Genomic DNA, 22,412 nt, shown 5'->3' on the forward strand with positions numbered 1-22,412 from the left:
GAGATACGTCCAGGCATTTTCCCCATGCTATCCCCATTCCTTTTGAGTGCTGTTTCCATCCATTTTAGAGATTTTTTTTACCCCTGCCTCCTCAGCCCTCCTGTTAGGGTTTTCCAGAAAAATGCTTTGGTTTCCCATTCACTACCATTATACGCGATACTCGAGTCAAGCCCGTCCGAGGTGTCCTACCTGCTCAATTCGAGTACCAAGCATTTTAGCATTTGAGCATCACTAATAGCAATCCATGTTCTTTTAACATTATCCACCAACTTAAAAACTTCTGAAAAATGAAACAAAACAATATATATTATTGAGATATATGAAAGACTTCATTAAGATACTTACATAGTTGGGATCCCAAGTAATGTATAGAAGTTCCTGAGAAACTTTCACCACAAAATAGAAAAAGAATATCACAAGCATAATCAAAGGACTGATAACTCTCCAAGTGGCTTGCCAAAAGAAATTTGGTTTATGACCAATCATGAATTCAATATCTCTGTTAAATCTAAAAATATAAAGGAGCACAGTTATTAGTTTATTGTATTATATCATATACAGTATTGAAATTCTGTGTGTTTTTCAAGGTACATTTTAATAAAATGTTGCCCAAGAAATGGTGGGATTAGAGAAAGATGCATCATCATAAGTTACATAGCTTGTATTACCAGGAAGCGTAAATTGTACATAATATGTCAATGATAGTAAAAAAAAATCAAACTCTATTTTAATACCATATCTGCATGCGTTGTTAGCTTTATTTGCTAAATTATTGTAATTCATAGATGTGCTATGTGCTTATGGTAAATTTTAATAAACACCGCTACAGAGGGCCAATTAGGCTTTATAATATATAAAACAGGGAATAAGAGATATAACTTAAGATAAAAACATAATGTGTAGGCACTCTGCATTAATAATTATATTTTGCGGACCATAAGATGCACCCCAAATTTTGGGAAGGAAAATAGGAAAAAAATGTTCTTAATAAAATGGTAGTGCGTCTTATAGTCCTCTTTTACAGTGGCTTATCGGGAGGGATGCTGAGGTGGAGCGGGCACTGATGAGGCGAGGCTGCTGATGCAGGAAGGCGGTGGCAGAAGTGGTGTGATGCTGCAGACCTCTGGGCTGAGAGCAGGGGATGTTTGGTGGTGTGAGTGCAGAGAGCTCTGGGCATTCAGAAAATATCATGAGTCTGTACATTTCCCATTCTTTTCACTGTGATGGACTTCGGGAAATTGGCTGCCGGAGGTGGCGCATGCGCATAGTGAGATCTCTGAAACTGAGATGAAAAGGATGGGAAGTGCGGGGACTCCCGACAATTTGTGAAAGCCCAGAGCCCGCCACAGCCTTGCACCTCGTCCTCACAGCCCGATGCCGCAGCCACTCCTGCCACCGCCGACTTTTCTGACCCCGCTCCACCGCAGTTGCACCTTCCCCGAAAGCTACATTGGGATTATAAGAAGCACCCCTATTTTTGGGACAAAAAAGTGCGTGTTATAAATCGAAAAATATGGTGGCTAGTAACACTTGTAAAAAAACATAGCGCACTTAACATTTTTTTAATACAAAAATAAATGTAAAAGCCCTTCCACATATTTTCTTGATTTATTAATCAGGACAAACTATTAATCTTTTCCATCCATTGGTTGGGATGGCATGTATATTTCTCTACATTTTTCCCTTTTCTTATACTCCTTGAGAAAGCCACTTGGCAAAACGTATGGAGTATTCTGGCTTAGTGTTATTCCCTATTATATGCTATGTTCTTACGATATTTGCTGGTGTGCCTGTATAGTCTAATTATCAAATCCACTTAGATTTTTTTTTTCAATATTTATAGCTGCTGATGCTGCTGCTATATTTTTATTCAATTTATAAAATTTATTTTGGGGTATGAACATTATTTTGATTATACCTACTTCCTATTATGTTTCCCTGTGATATCACCTATACATGATCTGTTCTCCCTGCATATTATACTGCTCCATTTTTAACAGTTTCATGTTTTAACTATAACCAAAAGTTTGGACACACCTTCTCATTCAAAGAGTTTTCTTTATTTTCATGACTATGAAAATTGTAGATTCATTCTGAAGGCATCAAAACTATGAATTAACACATGTGGAATTATATAATTAACAAAAAAGTGTGAAACAACTAAAAATATGTCTTATATTCTAGGTTCTTTAAAGTAGCCACCATTTGCTTTGATTACTGCTTTGCACACTCTTGGCATTCTCTTGATGAGCTTCAAGAGGTAGTCACCGGAAATGGTCTTCCAACAGTCTTGAAAGAGTTCCCAGAGATGCTTAGCACTTGTTGGCCCTTTTGCCTTCACTCTGCGGTCCAGCTCACCCCAAACCATCTCGATTGGGTTCAGGTCTGGTGACTGTGGAGGCCAGGTCATCTGGCATAGCACCCCATCACTCTCCTTCTTTGTCAAATAGCCCTTACACAGCCTGGAGGTGTGTTTCGGGCCATTGTCCTGTTGCAAAATAAATGATGTGTCATGATCCCAGTGTGGATTAACCCTGAGGAAGGTGCCAGGAAGGGCGCCGAAACGCGTAGGAGGAAATAAAGGAGTACACTGCTACAACATCTTGCATCCCAGGTGATTTGTGAATCTCGGCAGCGCGGACTGCAACACACCCTGCTTCCCACAACTTTCTGATGATCTCAGTGCAGGCTCTTACCTGCACACCTGGGGCTTATTATTGTGGCCTCTCCTTGGTTCTGGGAAAGCTTGTTATACCCTCAGGAAGTTCCAATCACCGTCAGTTATACTTTCGCCCTTGGCAGAGTGTGTTGACCCCTGAGTGTGTTTATGCTGTGTTCTTGTTTGCCTGATACTTTGGTTTCGACTCGGTCTGTTCTCTGGATACGGCTTGTTGGATTCTGCTTGGCACCTTCTATGTCTGTTTGGCTTTGACCGCTGCCTGGCCCCGACTATCCGTTCTGTCTCATCCCTGGTACTGTACTGCTATCTCTGTGTATGACCCCTGTTTGTCTGACCTGAACATTCCTGTAGTTGTGTCCTGCCGGTCTCTGGCAGCAGGACGCTAAGCCCTGCCCCTTGCAGTCATATGACCATAGGTCCTTCACTGCTTGCTAACTTCAGCGTCTCCAGGTTCTGTTTGCCTGAGCTTCCCAGATGTATCTGACCCCGGGCCCCCCTGCAGTGTGGGTGAGTTCCTGCTCAGTGGTGGCTGCACGCCAGCGCTGACAGGACCGTGACATTATAACTGACCATTAAGTTTTGGGGGTTTTTTTGTGCAGAGAATTATGGATCCCATACAGTCTCTGGCTGAACAGATAAAATCTGAGTCAGATGTTTCAGGGTTTATCTCTGGAGCAGCAAGCTCTTGCTCATTCTCAGCAGCAGGTTTCTGAGAGTGTGAGGGGCTTTATCTGCTACGTCTCTGGGGGCTGGGGCGAGTGATGTTGTTCTGGTGTCCCCGGAACCACCTGTTAAACTGCCTGACTTCTTTTCTGGGAACAAAAAGGAGTTCAGGATCTTCATGGAGGGTTGCAAATTTTTTTTTAGTTTGAGACCACGTTCCTCTGGGGACAAAAGACAGAAGGTAGGGGTCATTATGTCCTTATTAAGAGGGTCCCCACAAGCTTGGGCTTTTTCCCTTCCTCCCACTGCCTGAGAGAGTGCCGTTGAATGCATTTTTTGAGGCCTTCGGGCACATATATGATGAGCAGGACCGATTACGATTGGCAGAGGACATGGTGATGAGTGTCTGTCAGGGGAAACACTCAGCTGAGTGGTTTTGTACTGAATTCCACCGCTGGGCCGCAGAGGTCTCTTGGGACAATGCCGCGCTTCGAGGACTCTTTCGCAGAGGCTTGTCCGAGCGGCTGCAGAATGCCTTGACGTTACATCCCCCACCTAACTCTCTCGAGGACGCCATGACCCAGGCCATCTGGATGGACCACAGGTTGCGGGCCAGGGGGGTGTTGTAGGTGGAGACTCCATTGTTCCCCAGTGGAAAAGAGACTGTCTCTGAGCTCATGGACTAGAACGCCCTGGGAAGAAGCTACTTATGCGAAACAGTGCTGTCGGGCGGCGGTGGGGGAAAAGGTTCACCAGCATTTCAGCCTTTCCATCGGCTCTTTTCAGTAGCCAGCTACAGGTAAAAATCTTATTTCAATATTGCCTTGCACTCTATCCATTTATGGGACCTTTGCTGTGCCCTGTCTTCTTGAATGTATCTTCCTGAAGTGCAACATTTTTCCTAGCCATCCTTCATATTGAATAGGCCCACCTTTTCCAATTAGTGCTTATAGCGCTTTATTTTGGCAAGTTTTTGTAACTGCTGTTGGAATATAGGCCTTTAATACACTGCTTTTCTTCTGCTTTGGAGGGATTTTTTCTGGTTTTTGGATATAATTGAAATAGATAATTTGCACATTGTGGGGATACTATATATTTTCCTTGCTGGTTATCCCTACCCCCCATGTTGGAGACCAATTAGTCCTGTCTTTTTAATATAATTATGTAATTTTAATTGATAATTAATAAAAATTATATTTTTACTAATATTACTGTTTTTCATTTCTTGAGTCTTCACGGTACCTTCCGTGACGATTTTTTGGTTGTGACTCATGGACATAGGCACTCTCTCCCTGAAGGATAAGGAGAGAAAACGCCGGAGGGAAAAGCAGTTATGCTTCTACTGCGGTAAAACGGGACATTGGAAAAGGGTGTGTCCTGATTGCCCATCCTCGATCCGGTCGGCGGGAAATGACTCGGTCTGGGTAGTAAGCGGGGAGACTACTCAGACCCTCAGGCACCCTTTTCCTCGTTTTCTAAGGTTTTGCTTCATGTGGAACTGTTAGTGGACGGTTGTTCTTTTTCCTCTTCAGCCTTCGTGGACTGGGGATCATCCATCAATCTTATTGACTCCCAATTGGTCACACGCTGCAAGATATGGACAGCTAGGCTCAAGGTTCCGATCAAGGTGATGACCATTGGCTCCCCCCCTCACTAAAGAGGGAATTCTCTTTATGTCTTATTTGTTTTTGCTCAGAGTGGGCGCTACTCATGTGGATAACTTAAGTTGTTTGGTTCTGGACAATCTACCAGCAGGGTTGGTGTTGGGCATGACCTGGTTACAACGCCATAACCCAGTTATTGACTGGAAAACGGGGGAGATTGTTCAATGGGGGTTTAATGATTCTAAGTTATGCGATAAATCTGCACTGCTGGTTGAACCTGTTAAATCTGTGTCATCTGTCGAGCTGGAAGGTATTCCGGAGTACCTGAAAGACTTCGAAGATGTATTCTCTGAAAAGCGAGGCCGAGACGTTGCCAACACATAGACCCTTTGACTGCGCTATCGAGCTAGTCCCGGGGGCTAAATTGCCTAAAGCCCATCTGTTTAATTTATCTGGCCCTAAGCGCTTAGCTATGAAGGATTACATTGCTGAGAGTCTTCGCAAGGGGCACATACGTCCCTCAGTCTCATCTGTGGCGGCAGGTTTTTTTTTGTAAAGAAAAAAGATGGCGGTTTACATCCCTGTCTCAATTTTCGTGAGCTTAATAAGATTACTGTACGGAATACGTACCCCCTTCCGTAGATTCCCGATTTGTGTAACCAACTGTCAGGGGCAAAATGGTTCTCTAAACTGGATCTTCAGGGGGCATATAATTTGATAAGGGTTCGGGAGGGGGATGAATGGAAAACGGCATTCCTCACGTCCGAGGGACTGTTTGAAAATTTAGTCATGCCGTTTGATCTTACCAATGCCCCCACCATATTTCAGAATTTCATCAACGTAGTATTCTCGGATCTCATTGGTCATTTTGTTATCTACTTAGATGATATTTTGATATACTCCTCCGACAGTCATTCTCATCTGAAACATGCACAAACTGTTCTCCGAAGACTGAGGGAAAATCATCTGTTTGCCAAATTGGAGAAATGTGTGTTTTTTGTTCAGGAATTGTCTTTTTTTGGGATTGTGTCCTGAAAGTGTTTTCGCATGGACCCCAAGAAGGTGCAGGCCATTGCGGATTGGGTGCAACCCCAAGATGTTAAGGGTCTTCAGCGCTTCTTGGGGTTCGCCAATTATTACCGCAAATTTATTCGGGGGTTTTCACAGGTGGTCAAACCACTCACAGATCTAACAGGCGAAAGTGCGGATGTGAGAAATTGGTCCTCGCTCGCAAAAGAGGCCTTTGCGACTCTGAAAAAATGCTTTATGTCTGCTCGTGTGTTAGTACAGCCAGATCCATCCAAACCATTTGTTATGGAAGTGGACGCCTCCGAGGTGGGGGTGGGGGAGGTGTTGTCCCAAGGGCCTGCCACTCTAACCAACCTCAGGCCATGTGCTTTCTTTTCCAGTAAGTTCTCTGCTGCTGAAAGAAATTACGATGTAGGCAATAGAGAGCTTCTTGCGGTCAAATTGGCGTTTGAAGAATGGAGGCACTTTTTGGAGGTGGCCAGTCACCTGGTTACTGTGATCACCGATCACAAAAATTTGTCATACATTTAGTCTGCTAAAAGACTAACGCCCAGACAGGCCCGTTGGTAGCTTTTTTTTTTTCCCGTTTTCAGTTTTCTATTACATTTCATCCAGGGTCAAAGAATGTTAAGGCTGACGCCTTATCTCGCAGTTTTCATTCTGTGTCTTCGCCTGAGCCACCGTTCTCCATTCTTCACCCTGGGGTTGTGTTAGCAGTAGTGTTGAGCATTCCGATACCGCAAGTATCGGGTATCGGCCGATACTTGCTGTATCGGAATTCCGATACCGACTTCCGATATTTTTTCAATATCGGAATTCGGCATCGGAATCGGAATTCAAAGTTGATTGACAGACTGACGTCATCATGATGCGCGGTGTGTGCGCATCATGATGCGCCGTCATTTCGGGCCTTCCGGGGGTCTCTGCCGGCCTGCCGGGGGGCTGTGCCGGCCTGCCGGGGGGCTGTGCCGGCCTGCCGGGGGGCTGTGTGGACTGCCCGGGGTCTGTACCGGCCTGCCGGGGGGCTGTGCCGGCCTGCCGGTGGTCTGTGCACCCTGTGGGGGTCTGTACCGGCCTGCCGGGGGGCTGTGCCGGCCTGCCGGTGGTCTGTGCACCCTGTGGGGGTCTGTACCGGCCTGCCGGGGGGCTGTGCCGGCCTGCCGGGGGGCTGTGCTGATGTCCGGGGGTCTGTGCAAGCATCGTCCGATGGGACTACAAGTCCCATCGGGCGATGCCTGCTACCATGACAGTGATTGACACATTAGCCAATGATGGGACAGTAGTAGTCCCATCATCCGGCTAATGTGTTAAATGTTAAAAAAAAAAAAAAAAAAAAAAAAATACTACATACATACTACATAAATGCTACATACATACTACATACTACATACATACTACATATATGCTACATACATACTACATGCTACATACATACTACATGCATACTACATACATACTACATGCATGCTACATACATACTACATACTACATACATACTACATATATACTACATACATACTACATACATGCTACATACATGCTACATACATGCTACATACATGCTACATACATACTACATGCATGCTACATACATACATGCTACATACATACTACATGCATGCTACATACATACTACATGCTACATACATACTACATGCTACATACATACTACATATATACTACATACATACTACATATATACTACATACATGCTACATGCATGCTACATACATACTACATACATACTACATACATGCTACATGCATGCTACATGCATGCTACATGCTACATACATACCACATACATACTACATACATACTACATATATACTACATGCTACATACATACCACATACATACTACATACATGCTACATACTACATACATACTACATACATACTACATGCATGCTACATACATACTACATGCATGCTACATACATACTACATGCCACATACATACTACATGCCACATACATACTACATACATACATACTACATGCTACATACATACTACATATATACTACATGCATGCTACATACATACTACATGCTACATACATACCACATACATACTACATACATGCTACATATATACTACATGCATGCTACATACATACTACATGCTACATACATACCACATACATACTACATACATGCTACATACATACTACATACATACTACATGCTACATACATACCACATATATACTACATACATACTACATACAATACATTCATACAATACATACATAGACATACAGTACATATAACATAGAGTAACATACTTACCAATACTTGTCACATTGTTCCCCGAAGCCATTGTCTTTTCCGGAATAAATATTAACATAACAAACCACAAAAATACTCACCCACGATCCGAAGCAGTCCACGAGTGTGTCCCACGACGATCTTGGGTAGAGAACTGCAGCATCAGCTGTTGCTGCCGTTCTCTACGGGCTGCAGGAATCCAATGACGGAAGGTAGGTATCCTTCCGCACTGTATTCCTCCGCCACTTAAAAAAAAAAAAAAAGTCCCTAGTCTCACTTTATGCCATTGCTGTGTGGGAATTTCCCACGCAGCAATGGCATAAAGTGAGACTAGGGACTTTTTTTTTTTTAAGTGGCGGAGGAATACAGTGCGGAAGGATACCTACCTTCTGTCATTGGATTCCTGCAGCCAGTAGAGAACGGCAGCATCATCTGATGCTGCAGTTCTCTACCCAAGATCGTCGTGGGACACACTCGTGGACTGCTTCGGATCGTGGGTGAGTATTTTTGTGGTTTGTTATGTTAATATTTATTCCGGAAAAGACAATGGCTTCGGGGAACAATGTGACAAGTATTGGTAAGTATGTTACTCTATGTTATATGTACTGTATGTCTATGTATGTATTGTATGAATGTATTGTATGTAGTATGTATGTAGTATATATGTGGTATGTATGTAGCATGTAGTATGTATGTAGTATGTATGTAGCATGCAGTATGTATGTAGCATGCATGTAGTATATATGTAGCATGCATGTGGTATGTATGTAGCATGAATGTAGTATGTATGTAGCATGCATGTAGTATGTATGTAGCATGCATGTAGTATATATGTAGTATGTATGTAGCATGTAGCATGCATGTAGTATATATGTAGTATGTAGCATGTAGTATGTATGTAGCATGCATGTAGTATATATGTAGTATGTAGCATGTAGTATGTATGTAGCATGCATGTAGTATATATGTGTTATGTATGTAGCATGTAGCATGCATGTAGTATGTATGTAGTATATATGTGGTATGTATGTAGCATGCAGTATGTATGTAGCATGCATGTAGTATATATGTAGTATGTATGTTGCATGTAGTATTTATGTAGTATGAATGTAGCATGTATGTAGTATGTAGTATGAATGTAGCATGTATGTAGTATGCATGTTGTATGTATGTAGCATGTAATTTTTTTTTTTTTTTTTTTACATTTAACACATTAGCCGGATGATGGGACTACTACTGTCCCATCATTGGCTAATGTGTCAATCACTGTCATGGTAGCAGGCATCGCCCGATGGGACTTGTAGTCCCATCGGACGATGCCTGCACAGACCACCGGCAGGCCGGCACAGTCCCCCGGAGCCTGCACAGCCCCCCGGCAGGCCGGCACAGCCCCCCGGAGCCTGCACAGCCCCCCGGCAGGCCGGCACAGCCCCCCGGAGCCTGCACAGACCACCGGCAGGCCGGCACAGCCCCCCGGCAGGCCGGCACAGCCCCCCGGCAGGCCGGCACAGACCACCGGAGCCTGCACAGCCCCCCTGGCAGGCCGGCACAGCCCCCCGAAAGGCCCGTACAGACCCCAGAGAGGCTGTACAAGGGCAGGAAAGGGTTTTTCTTATTCCGATACCGGAAGTCCCATAGACTTGAATGGGACTTCCGGTATCGGAATCGGCGATACCGATACTTTTTTTAAAGATCGGCCGATACCATCCGATACGATACTTTGAAGTATCGGATGGTATCGCTCAACTCTAGTTAGCAGGGATCTCGTCTGAATTGGAACGGGAGATTGAGGGGGCCCAGTTGCTGGCTTCTGCGGCCAAGCCAGGGGGCAAGTTGTCTGTCCCAGAGCAACTTCGCCTGAAACTCTTGCAGGAGTTCCATGAATCCAAGCTGAGTGCTCACCCTGGTATATCAGCCACGCGTCTGGCGGTGGATAAGATCTTTTGGTGGACTACCCTTGGTTCTGACATAAAAAAATTCATTTCTGGTTGTGGGGTCTGCGCTCGTTATAAAAGCTCTCATAGCTGGCCGGTGGGGGAGCTGATGCCCTTGGCAGTTCCCGAAAGACTATGGACCCACCTGTCCATGGATTTTGTTACCAATCATCCTTCATCCAGGGGTAATACGGTGGTATGGGTAGTGGTGGACAGATTTTCATAGCAGGCTCATTTTGTACCCCTGTCCGCACTACCTTCAGCTGAGACTTTATCCAGATTGTTTGTGCAGCATGTGGTCCGGTTGCATGGGGTACCCCTGAATGTGGTGTCTGATCGTGGTGTGCAGTTTGTGGCTAAGTTTTGGCGTGCTTTCTGCAAAAAATTAGGGATGTCTCTGTCCTTTTTCGTCTGCATACCATCCTGAGAGCAATGGTCAGACGGAAAGCACTAATCAGTCTCTGGAACAGATCCTCAGATGTCTGACTTCTGCTAGACAGAATGACTGGTGTGATGTACTGCCGATGGCTGAATTTGCCTTCAATAGTCAGGTGAGTCAATCCACGGGTATGTCTCCTTTCTTGATAAACTATGGGTTCAGTCCTCATTTCGGTGAGTTTTCTCGTCTGGATTCGGGGTGTCTCAGGGCTGAGGGCTCTGTTCAGCGATTAAAAAATACGTGGGCGGAAGTCCAGCGGAATATATCTAGGTCTCAAGGCAGGTATAAGTTTTTCATGGACAGGAAACTAACAACTGGTCCCACGTTTCAGGTTGGAGAGAAAGTTTGGCTCTCCACTCGAAACATTAAGTTGAAGATTCCTTCAGCCAAGTTGGGCCCCAGATTCATTGGCCCGTACAAGATTGTGGAAAAAATCAATCCACTGGCGTACAGGCTGTGCCTTCCACCCTCTTTCAAGATCCCTAACGTCTTCCATAGATCTCTACTGAAACCTTTTGAAGCAGTACGGGGAGAGTCCGAGTCTGCTGCTCCTCCGGTTTTGGTTGAGGGACATGTGGAATATGAGATTGATCATATCGTAGATTCCAGGTTGGTACGGCGGTCAGTACAGTACCTGGTTCATTGGAAGGGGTATGGGCCAGAGAACAGGTCCTGGGTGCCGGCCCGGATCGCCTGGTTCGGGCTTTCCATGCTAGGTATCCGGGCAAGCCTGGGGGTCCAGAGGCCCTCCGTTGAGAGGGGGGGTACTGTCATGTTCCCAGTGCGGGTTGGACCCGCACGCTTGGGGCTAATGTCTGGAACCAGTGCTGGTGGACCTGCACTTCTGGGGTTAAATGTTATGATCTCAGTGCAGGCTCTTACCTGCACACCTGGGGCTTATTATTGTGGCCTCTTCTTGGTTCTGGGAAAGCTTTTTCTAGTCTTAGGAAGCTTCAATCCCCGTCAGTTATACTTTCGCCCTTGGCAGAGTGTGTTGACCCCTGAGTGTGTTTGTGCTGTGTTCTTGTTTGCCTGATACTTTGGTTTCGACTCGGTCTGTTCTCTGGATACTGCTTGTTGGATTCTGCTTGGTACCTTCTATGTCTGTTTGACTTTGACCGCTGCCTGGCCCCGACTATCTGTTCTGTCTCATCCCTGGTACTGTACTGCTATCTCTGTGTATGACCCCTGTTTGACTGACCTGAGCATCCCTTTATTTGTGTCCTGCCGATCTCTGGCAGCAGGACGCTAAGCCCCGCCCCTTGCAGTCACATGACCATAGGTCCTTCACTGCTTGCTAACTTCAGCATCTCCAGGTCCTGTTTCCTGAGCTTCCCAGCTGTATCTGACCCCGGGCCCCCCTGCAGTGTGAGTCCCTGCTCAGCGGTGGCTGCACGCCGCGCTGACAGAACCATGACATGATAATCCAACTAAACGCAAACCGAATGGAATAGCATGCCGCTGCAAGATGCTGTGGTAGCCATGCTGGTTCAGCATGCCTTCAATATTAAATAAATCACCAACTGTGTCACCAGCAAAGCACCCCCACACCATCACACCTCCTCCATGCTTCACGGTGGGATCCAGGCATGTAGAGTCCATCCGTTCACCTTTTCTGTGTCACACAAAGACACGGTGGTAGGAACCAAAGATCTCAAATTTGGACTCATCAGTAGTGTTGAGCGGTACCATCCGATATCGTGAAATATCGGATTGGATCGGACCGATATCCAAAAACTATCGGATATCGCCGATTCTGATACCGGAAACCAATGCAAGTCAGTGGGACAGAAATATTGGAATAAAAAAAAAAACCCTTTCTTTCCTTGTAGGTTAATTCTACATGAAGAAAAACAACTAATAATAATGTAGAATGCATTGGGGGAGGTGGAGGAGACATTAAAGGCATAGAGGTTTAGCCCAATAAAATGGAATAGCAGGATTATTATTTTTTTTAAAGAGGTTCGGAGTTACAAAGATATTGACTATGTTAACCTTTTTTATATTTTGTCAGATATGTATGTTTCACTACTTCCATGCTCTTCACGTTCTTTTTTACTTCTCTCACACTTTCTCCTTCATGATCCTCAGCAGTAGCATCTTTTTCATCAACTTCTTCTTCACCTTATTCATCTTCTTCTTCTTCACCTTCTTCCTATTATTTTTTTTACATTCTTCATATTCTTCTTATTCAACGATTATTCTTCTTCATATTCTACTTCGTCATCTTCTTCCTATTCTTCTTCATCATATTCTTATTTGTGACAGTCATTCCTGTAGTTGTTATCTATAAAAGTTTGAAGATTACACCTTCCGTTCTGCCTGTCACAAGATTTACAACAGGATTTGTCCGCGTTCAGTTTGGTCTGCAGCAGCAGGCATTTTCCAGGGGCACCACGAGGAGGAATGGACTCACCCCCATACACAGCTTAGTCTTCTTCTGCTTATAATTTAGATAATATCTTTTGCTCTGATTTTTAGTCTTATGCTTAATGTTCTTCTGCTTTTTGTTCTTCTGCTTCTTGGTCTTCTGATTCTTGGTCTTCTGTATCTTGGTGGTTGTCTTCACGTTCTTTGTCCTCTTGGTCATCTTCTTCAGGGTCATCTTTTTGGTCTTCTTCTGGGTGGTCTTCTGGGTCGTCGTCTTCAGGGTTATCGTTTTCGTGGTCGTCGTCTTCTTCGGGGTGGTCTTCAGGGTCGTTGTCAGGGAGATCCAGAGTGATAACCAAAAACCATTTCCAAGAGCTTGAACTTGGAAATGTAGCAGAAGGTACAAGAAGGCTGAGGAACTGCTGAGAACCAGCTGACTGTACTGGAACCCGGATGGGTAGCAGAAGGAACAAGAGCCAATGGCACTACCGAGGACCAGCTGACGGTGCTGGAACCCGGAGGGGCAGCAGAAGGAACAAGAGGCAATGGAACTACCGAGGACCAGCTGACGTTACTGGAACCCGGTTACTAAGCAGGAGGTACCTGTGCTAGAAAGCACTACCAAGGACCAGCAGACGTTGCTGGAACTCTGATACCGAGATGGAGGCACCTAAGCCAAATGCACTTCCGAGAACCAGCTGACGATGCTGGAACCCGGAAGGGCAGCAGAAGGTACCCATGAAAAACAAAGTTGCAAGGCCATGAGCCGGCCGCAGTTACCGAAACCCACAGTCCTACAGGGGATGCTTGTCCTATTGGCAATATGGAACCAGCCTTTATTGCCAGAACCCGCAGCCCACATAGGAAGCCCCTAAACTGCAGGCACCATAGAGTCGGCTAACCCGACCGCAACACGACAGGACAACGCATTGGTGGCAAAGTGACGTTGACCATACCCGGAAACAGCTGGCGTGCTGGAACCAGGCTGGGCAGGAGGGAATACCCGTGCCACAGACACTGCTGAGTACCAACTGACGGTGCTGGAACCCGAATGGATAACAGAAGCTACAAGAGCCAATGGAACTACGGAGGACCAGCTGACAGTGCTGGAACCCGGAGGGGCAGCAGAAGGTTCCCATGAAAAACGAAGTTGCAAGGCGGCGAGCCGGCCACAGTTACCAAAACCCACAGTCCTACAGGGGGTGTTTGTCCTTTTGGCACTACGGAACCAGCCTTTATTGCCAGAACCCGCAGCCCACATAGAAATCACCTAAATTGCAGGCACCATAGAGTCGGCTAACCCGACCGCAACACGACAGGTCAACGCAATGGTGGCAAAGTGACGTTGACACTACCCGGAAACAGCAGACATACTGGAACCAGGCTGGGCAGGAGGGAGTACTGTTATGAATGAGTCACCGTAGGAGGCAAAAACAGAAATACTAGCTAAGTCCAGAAAACCAGAGAAGTTGGCGGCTATCGGATTGCAGACTCCTGAACCTATCAACAACTACTAGCAGTAGCCGTGGGGGGTTCCTACGGTGCCCTAGACCCCTCGATCACAGCCAGAGAACTAAATAGCCTAAAGACAGAAAGGGAAATCTAAACTGCCCCAGAGCAAACCCAAAAGCAATAGGCAGCCCCCAACATATAATGACGGTGAAGCAAGATGAAAAAACACTCACACACAGATAGAAAGATAGGCTGAGCAAATGATGGGGCCCAAGCTAACTAAATAGGACAGGATAGAAAAGCTGCTGTCTGCAATCCGCCAAAACCCTATCAAAACAAGAGCCAACAGACTGATAGGGAAAAAAGCCCTGAAGATGCTAGGCTTCAAAAAGACTATATCAGTACTCAGGTATTTTCTGAAGACAGAGCAAAAAGGAATTCAGCTCACCCCAGCAGGGGATGGCAGAAATCCAGAAAAACAAGGCAAAACAAAACCAAAACACAAATGCAAAAAGCAGAGCAGAAAACTTAGCTTTTGAGGAGCAGGAATCAGACTGGTCTCCTAGAATCCCTCTGAGAAATCACCAGCAAGGCAGAAGGGCGTCGGCTGCCTTATATCCAGTCAGCAATCCCATTCACCCAGTCATCATCATCCTGCTCAGGTGCTTGGTAATCAGCTTTACTACCTTCCTTCACCAGAAGAGGGAGTTCATCAGACCTCAATGGTGAAGGGGAAAATGAACTCACAACAGTACCTCCCCCTTGAGGAGGGGTCACCGAACCCTCATCCACGCCACCAGGGCGATCAGGGTGAGCCCGATGAAAGGCACGCACCAATCTTTTGGCATGAGTATCAGAGGCAGAGACCCAGGAATTATCCTCCTGACCATAACCCTTCCACTTAACCAAATACTGGAGTCTCCGTCTAGCCAGACGGGAATCCAGTATCTTCTCTACCTCATATTCCATGTTACCTTCAACAATACAGGGTCCGGAGGTGCCACCCCAGGAACAACTGGTTCAACAAACCTCTTCAACAAGGACTTATGAAACACATTATGGATTTTAAATGTGACAGCAAGAGCCAAACGAAAAGAGACCAGATTAATAATCTCCAAAATCTTGTAAGGTCCAATAAATCTAGGCTTAAACTTAGGAGAAGCCACCTTCATAGCGATATTTTTTGATGATAATCAAACCATATCACCAACCTTAAACTGGGGACCAATGGTCCTATGTCAGTTGGAAAACCGCTGGGCCTTTTCCTGGGAGAGAGATAACTTATCCACCACTTGGTCCCAGATCTGGTGCATTTTCTCCACCACAGTGTCAACACCTGGGCAGGCAGAAGGCTCCACCTGCCCTGAAGAAAATCGAGGATGAAACCCAAAGTTACAAAAAAAAGGTGACATCAAAGTGGCAGAACTAGCTCTATTATTTGAAGCAAATTCGGCCAAGGGCAAAAATGAAACCCAATCATCCTGATCAGCGGAAATAAAACATCTCAAATACGACTCCAAGGTTTGGTTTGTTCTCTCAGTCTGCCCATTGGTCTGAGGGTGAAAAGCAGAGGAGAAGGACAACTGAATTCTCAGCTTGGAACAGAAAGTTCTCCAAAATCTAGGCACAAACTGAACTCCTCTGTCAGATACAATGTTCTCAGGAATCCCGTGCAAGCGAACCACCTGTTGCAAAAACAGGGGCACCAACTCAGAGGAAGATGGCAACTTAGTGAGTGGTACAAGATGAACCATCTTAGAGAACCTATCACAAATTACCCAAATAACAGTCATTCTCTGAGAGACAGGCATATCAGAGATGAAATCCATTGAAATATGGGTCCATGGCCTCCTGGGGACCGGCAAAGGCATCAACAACCCACTAGAGCGAGAACAAGGTTTAGACCGGGAGCAAGTCCCACAGGACTGCACAAAATTCCTGACATCACGAGACAAGGCGGGCCACCAAAAAGACCGACTCACCAGATCTCTAGTACCAAAAATACCTGGATGACCAGCCAATGCAGAGCAATGAACTTCAGACATCACTCTCTTCTTCCACTGGTCAGGAACATACAACTTTCCACTGGGACAACGCTCAGGTTTGTCCTCCTGAAACTGTTCCAGAGCACGTCTCAAATCGGGCGAGATGGCAGAAAGAACTACCCCTTCACCTAAGATGGTAGCAGGCTTGGTCACCACAGGAGAATCAGCAAAGAAGCTCCTAGAGAGAGCGTCGGCCTTGACATTCTTAGTGCCAGGAAGAAAAGAGACCACAAAATCAAAACGTGTAAAAAACAAGGCCCACCTAGCCTGTCTAGGGTTCAAGCGTTTGGCCGACTCCAGGTAAATCAAATTCTTCTGGTCAGTGAGGACCACGACTTGATGTTTAGCTCGCTCGAACCAATGTCTCCACTCCTCAAATGCCCATTTCATGGCTAACAGCTCCCGATTCCCCCACATCATAGTTACGTTCAGATGGAGAGAACTTTCAGGAAAAGAAAGCACAGGGATTCATTTTAGATGTTACAGGATCCTTTTGGGACAAAACAGCTCCTGCACCAATCTCAGAAGCGTCCACCTCTACCTGGAACGGGAGTGAGACATCAGGTTGCCGCAAAACCGGGGCAGAAGTGAATCTTCGCTTCAGCTCCTGAAAGGAAGAAACAGCCTCCGGAGACCAATTCAACACATCAGCACCCTTCTTAGTCAGATCAGTCAATGGCTTGGCAATACTAGAAAAATTTGGTATAAATTTCCGATAAAAATTAGCAAAACTCAAAAACTTCTGGAGGGCCTTCAAAGAAGTGGGCTGAACCCAATCATAAATGGCCTGTACCTTGGCTGGGTCCATTTCAATAGTTGACGGAGACAAAATAAATCCCAAAAATGAAATCCTCTGTACCCCAAAAAGGCATTTCGATCCTTTGACATACAGGGAATTCTCCCTCAAGATCCGGAACACAGTCCGAACATGTTCCACATAAGAATCCCAATCCTTGGAGAAGATCAAAATATCATCCAGATAGATAATCAAAAATGTATCCACAAAGTCCTGGAAAATGTCACTCATGAAGCTCTGGAAGACAGAAGGGGCATTAGTGAGCCCAAAAGGCATCACCAGGTACTCAAAATGTCCCTCCGGAGTATTAAACGCCGTCTTCCATTCATCCCCATGCTTAATGCGAATAAGATTATACGCCCCCCTGAGGTCAAGCTTGGTAAACCAGCAAGCACCTTTAACTCTGGAGAATAGATCCGAAATCAGGGGTAACGGATACTGATATTTAATAGTAATTTTGTTGAGGGCACGATAATCAATACAAGGCCTTAATGAACCATCCTTTTTGGCCACAAAAAAAAAAACGGCACCTAAGGGTGAAGAGGATGGTCTAATATGACCCTTCTCCAACACCTCCTTAATATAGGATCGCATAGCCTCGTGCTCTTGTACAGATAAATTGAAGAGCCGACCCTTGGGAAATTTACACCCCGGGCTCAGTTCAATTGCACAGTCATAACTCCTATGAGGAGGCAAAGACGCAGACTCATTCTCACTAAATACATCATAAAAGTCCGCCAAATAGTCATGAACATCATGCGACTGAGGAGAGGTGGAAAAAAACGGAGCCTCACTAAAGGCACACCGACAACCCCAACTCACCACAGACACAGATTTCCAATCCAAAACTGGATTATGAATTTGCAACCAGAGAAACCCCAGAACAATGGTATCATGCAAATTATGCAACACCAAAAATCTGCAATTTTCTTGATGGTGTGGGGCGACCCGCATTACCACCTGGGTCCAAAACTGAGGTTTATTTTTCGCCAAAGGAGTAGCATCAATCCCCCTCAAAGGGATAGGCATCCGCAGAGGTGTCATCGGAAATCCACAACGTTTAGCAAAATCCAAGTCCATTAGGTTCAGGGCTGCTCCCGAATCCACAAAAGCCTTGGCGGAAAATGTGGACAGGGAGCAGATCAGAGTAATTGCCAGAAGAAACTTAGGTTGAACACCACCCACAGAAAACGTGTGTGCACAACGTTTCTCTCGTTTAGGACAGACAGAAATAATATGCGAGGCATCTCCACAAAAAAAACACAGCTTATTGCGCCTTCAGAACTCCTGACGTTGCTCCCTGGACAAAAGTCTATCACATTGCATAGGTTCAGACACTTGTTCTGCAGGTGGCAACACCTCTTGTGCAGTCCTGCGTTCACGTAAACGCCGATCAACGTGAATGGCTAATGACATAGAATCGTCAAGACCAGAGGGAACAGGAAATCCCACCATAGTATCTTTTACGGCTTCTGACAAACCCTTCCGAAAGAGAGCAGCCAAGGCATTATCATTCCAGGTAGTAAGGACAGCCCACTTTCGGAATTTTTGACAGTACAATTCTGCAGAATCTCGACCCTGGCTCAATTCCAACAGGGTCTTTTCAGCCTGATCAATAGCATTAGTTTCGTCATACAACACCCCAAAAGCTTGAAAAAATGCGTTCACATTAGTCAGAATAGGATCATCTGGTTTCAAAGAAAACGCCCAATCCTGGGGATCGCCGCGTAGCAAAGTGATGACAATTTTAACCCGCTGCGCGGAGCTCCCTGACGAGTTAGGCTTTAAGGCAAAAAATAATTTACAATTATTTTTGAAATTCAAAAATTTAGACCGATCCCCAAAAAACACATCAGGAGTAGGGATCTTTGGTTCAGCAGCATGTGAATGAGCAAGGTAGGCGGAAATTCCCCGCACTTCTGCAGCGAGCTGCTCCACACGATCAGACAATTGCTTCATCTCCATTGAGAGAAAAATTCCCCCTACGGCCTCAGAGATATAGAGGAAAAAATATACACACTATTTTTTTTTTTTTACAATTCTTTCCTGCTATTGAGTACCCTAGGATCTGCAGTATGGCTGGTGATTCTGTTATGAATGAGTCACCGTAGGAGGCAAAAACAGAAATACTAGCTAAGTCCAGAAAACCAGAGAAGTTGGCGGCTATCGGATTGCAGGCTCCTGAACCTATCAACAACTACTAGCAGTAGCCGTGGGGGTTCCTACGGTGCCCTAGAACCCTCAATCACAGCCGGAGAACTAAATAGCCTAAAGACAGAAAGGGAAATCTAAACTGCCCCAGAGCAGACCCCAAAGCAATAGGCAGCCCCCAACATATAATGACGGTGAAGCAAGATGAAAAAACACTCACACAGATAGAAAGATAGGCTGAGCAAATGATGGGGCCCAAGCTAACTAAATAGGACAGGATAGAAAAGCTGCTGTCTGCAATCCGCCAAAACCCTATCAAAACAAGAGCCAACAGACTGATAGGGAAAAAAGCCCTGAAGACGCTAGGCTTCAAAAAGACTATATCAGTACTCAGGTATTTTCTGAAGACAGAGCAAAAAGGAATTCAGCTCACCCCAGCAGGGGATGGCAGAAATCCAGAAAAACAAGGCAAAACAAAACCAAAACACAAATGCAAAAAGCAGAGCAGAAAACTTAGCTTTTGAGGAGCAGGAATCAGACTGGTCTCCTAGAATCCTTCTGAGAAATCACCAGCAAGGCAGAAGGGCGTCGGCTGCCTTATATCCAGTCAGCAATCCCAGTCACCCAGTCATCATCATCCTGCTCAGGTGCTTGGTAATCAGCCTTACTACCTTCTTTCACCAGAAGAGGGAGTTCATCAGACCTCAATGGTGAAGGGGAAAATGAACTCACAACAGAGTACCCATGCCAAAGACACTGCCAAGAACCAGCTGATGGTGCTGGAAGCCGGATGGGTAGCAGAAGCTACAAGAGCCAATGGAACTACCAAGGACCAGCTGACGGTGCTGGAACCCGGAGGGGCAGCAGAAGGAACAAGAGCCAATGGCACTACCGAGGACAAGCTGATGGTACTGGAACCCTGTTACTAAGCAGGAGGTACCTGTGCCAGAAAGCACTACCAAGGACCAGCAGACGTTGCTGGAACTCGGATACCGAGATGGAGGCACCTAAGCGAAAGGCACTGCCGAGAACCAGCTGATGGTACTGGAACCGGGATGGGTAGCAGAAGGTACCCATGAAAAACAAAGTTGCAAGGCCGGGAGCCAGCCGCAGTTACCGAAATCCACAGTCCTACAGGGGGTGCTTGTCCTATTGGCACTACGGAACCAGCCTTTACTGCCAGAACTCGCAGCCCACATAGGAAGCCCCTAAACTGCAGGCACCATAGAGTCGGCTAACCCGACCGCAACACGACAGGACAATGTATTGGTGGCAAAGTGACTTTGACACTACCCGGAAACAGCAGGCATGCTGGAACCAGGCTGGGCAGGAGGGAGTACCCGTGCCAAAGACACTGCCGAGAACCAGCTGACGGTGCTGGAAGCCAGATGGGTAGAAGAAGCTACAAGAGCCAATGGAACTATCAAGGACCAGCTGACGGTGCTGGAACCCGGAGGGGCAGCAGAAGGAGCAAGAGCCAATGGCACTACCGAGGACCAGCTGACGGTGCTGGAACCTGGTTACTAAGCGAGAGGTACCTGTGCCAGAAAGCACTACCAAGGATCAGCAGACGTTGCTGGAACTCTGATACCGAGAAGGAGGCACCTAAGCCAAAGGCACTGCCAAGAACCAGCTGACGGTGCTGGAACCCGGATGGGTAGCAGAAGCTGCAAGAGCCAATGGAACTAGCGAGGACCAGCTGACGGTGCTGGAACCCGGATGGGTAGCAGAAGTTACCCATGAAATACAAAGTTGCAAGGCCGCGAGCCGGCCGCAGTTACCGAAACCCATAGTCCTACAGGGGGTGCTTGTCCTATTGGCACTACAGAACCAGCCTTTGTTGCCAGATCCTGCAACCCACATAGGAAGCCCTTAAACTGCAGGCACCATAGACACAGCTAACCCGACCGCAACACGACAGGACAACGTATTGGTGGCAAAGTGACATTGACACTATCCGGAAACTTCAGGCGTGCTGGAACCAGGCTGGGCAGGAAGGAGTACCTGTGCCAAAGACAATGCCAGGAAACAGCTGGTGGTGCTGGAACCCAGGGAAAATACTACAAACAGAGCGGAGACAGAGGCCTAATTGGAGCAAGTTTAAAATCTGTAGTTGTGTGAGTGTGGACAGAGCAGGAGAAATTGCCGGACAAACAGCTGGGGATCAGATGACATTTCTGAACCCCAATAACACAGGAGCATATTTTGACTGTGCAGACGGCACTTCCGAGCAGCAACTGGCGATGTTGGAGCCCAGGGTCAATCAGGGTTTAGGCTGAGGCCTAATTTCATCAAGTTTAATATCTGTTGTAGATTACTACTGATTTCAAACTTGCTCCAATTAGGCCTCTGGCTCCACTCTGTTTCTAGTATTTACCCTGGCCTCCAACACCGCAAGTTGCTGCTCAGAAGTGTTATCTGCACAATCAACATTTGTTCCTGTGTTACTGGCATTCAGTAACGTCAGCTGATCCCCTGATGTGTGTCCGGCAATGTCTCCTGCTCTGTCCACATTCCCACCACTAGTAGTGGGAATGTGGACAGAGCAGGAGACATTGCCGGACACACATCAGGGGATCAGCTGACGTTACTGAACGCCAGTAACACAGGAACAAATGTTGATTGTGCAGACAGCACTTCTGAGCAGCAACTGGCAGTGTTGGAGGCCAGGGTAAATACTAGAAACAGAGTGGAGCCAGAGGCCTAATTGGAGCAAGTTTGAAATTAGTAGTAGTGTGAATGTGGAGGCAGCAGTAGACATTGCCAGACACACAGCAGGGGAGCAGCTGGCATTACTGAAACCCACTAACACTGGAGCATGTGTTTTTCTCTGCGCAGACGGCACGTCTGAGCAGCAACTGGCAGTGTTGGAGCCCAGGTTCAATCAGGGTTTAGGCTGATGCCTAATTGGAGCAAGTTTTATATCTGATGTAGTTTGAATGTGGAGGCAGCAAGAGACTTTGCCGGACACACAGCAGGGG

General features: G+C 46.2%; 1 protein-coding gene across 1 annotated transcript in view; it reads right to left on the reverse strand.

Moving 5' to 3' along the window:
• Window positions 1–22,412, reverse strand: part of SLC6A19 (solute carrier family 6 member 19) — a 338,662-nt gene that overhangs the window by 20,982 nt on the left and 295,268 nt on the right. Inside the window, exon 11 of the mRNA XM_073587681.1 lies at window positions 346–508. Within this exon, the coding sequence (XP_073443782.1) occupies window positions 346–508 (163 nt within the window). The remainder of the gene's footprint in view (window positions 1–345; window positions 509–22,412) is intronic.

This window comes from Dendrobates tinctorius, unplaced genomic scaffold, assembly GCF_039654945.1.
Source record: "Dendrobates tinctorius isolate UK_male_01 unplaced genomic scaffold, ASM3965494v1 ptg000102l, whole genome shotgun sequence".
Classification (NCBI taxonomy): Eukaryota; Metazoa; Chordata; class Amphibia; order Anura; family Dendrobatidae; genus Dendrobates; species Dendrobates tinctorius.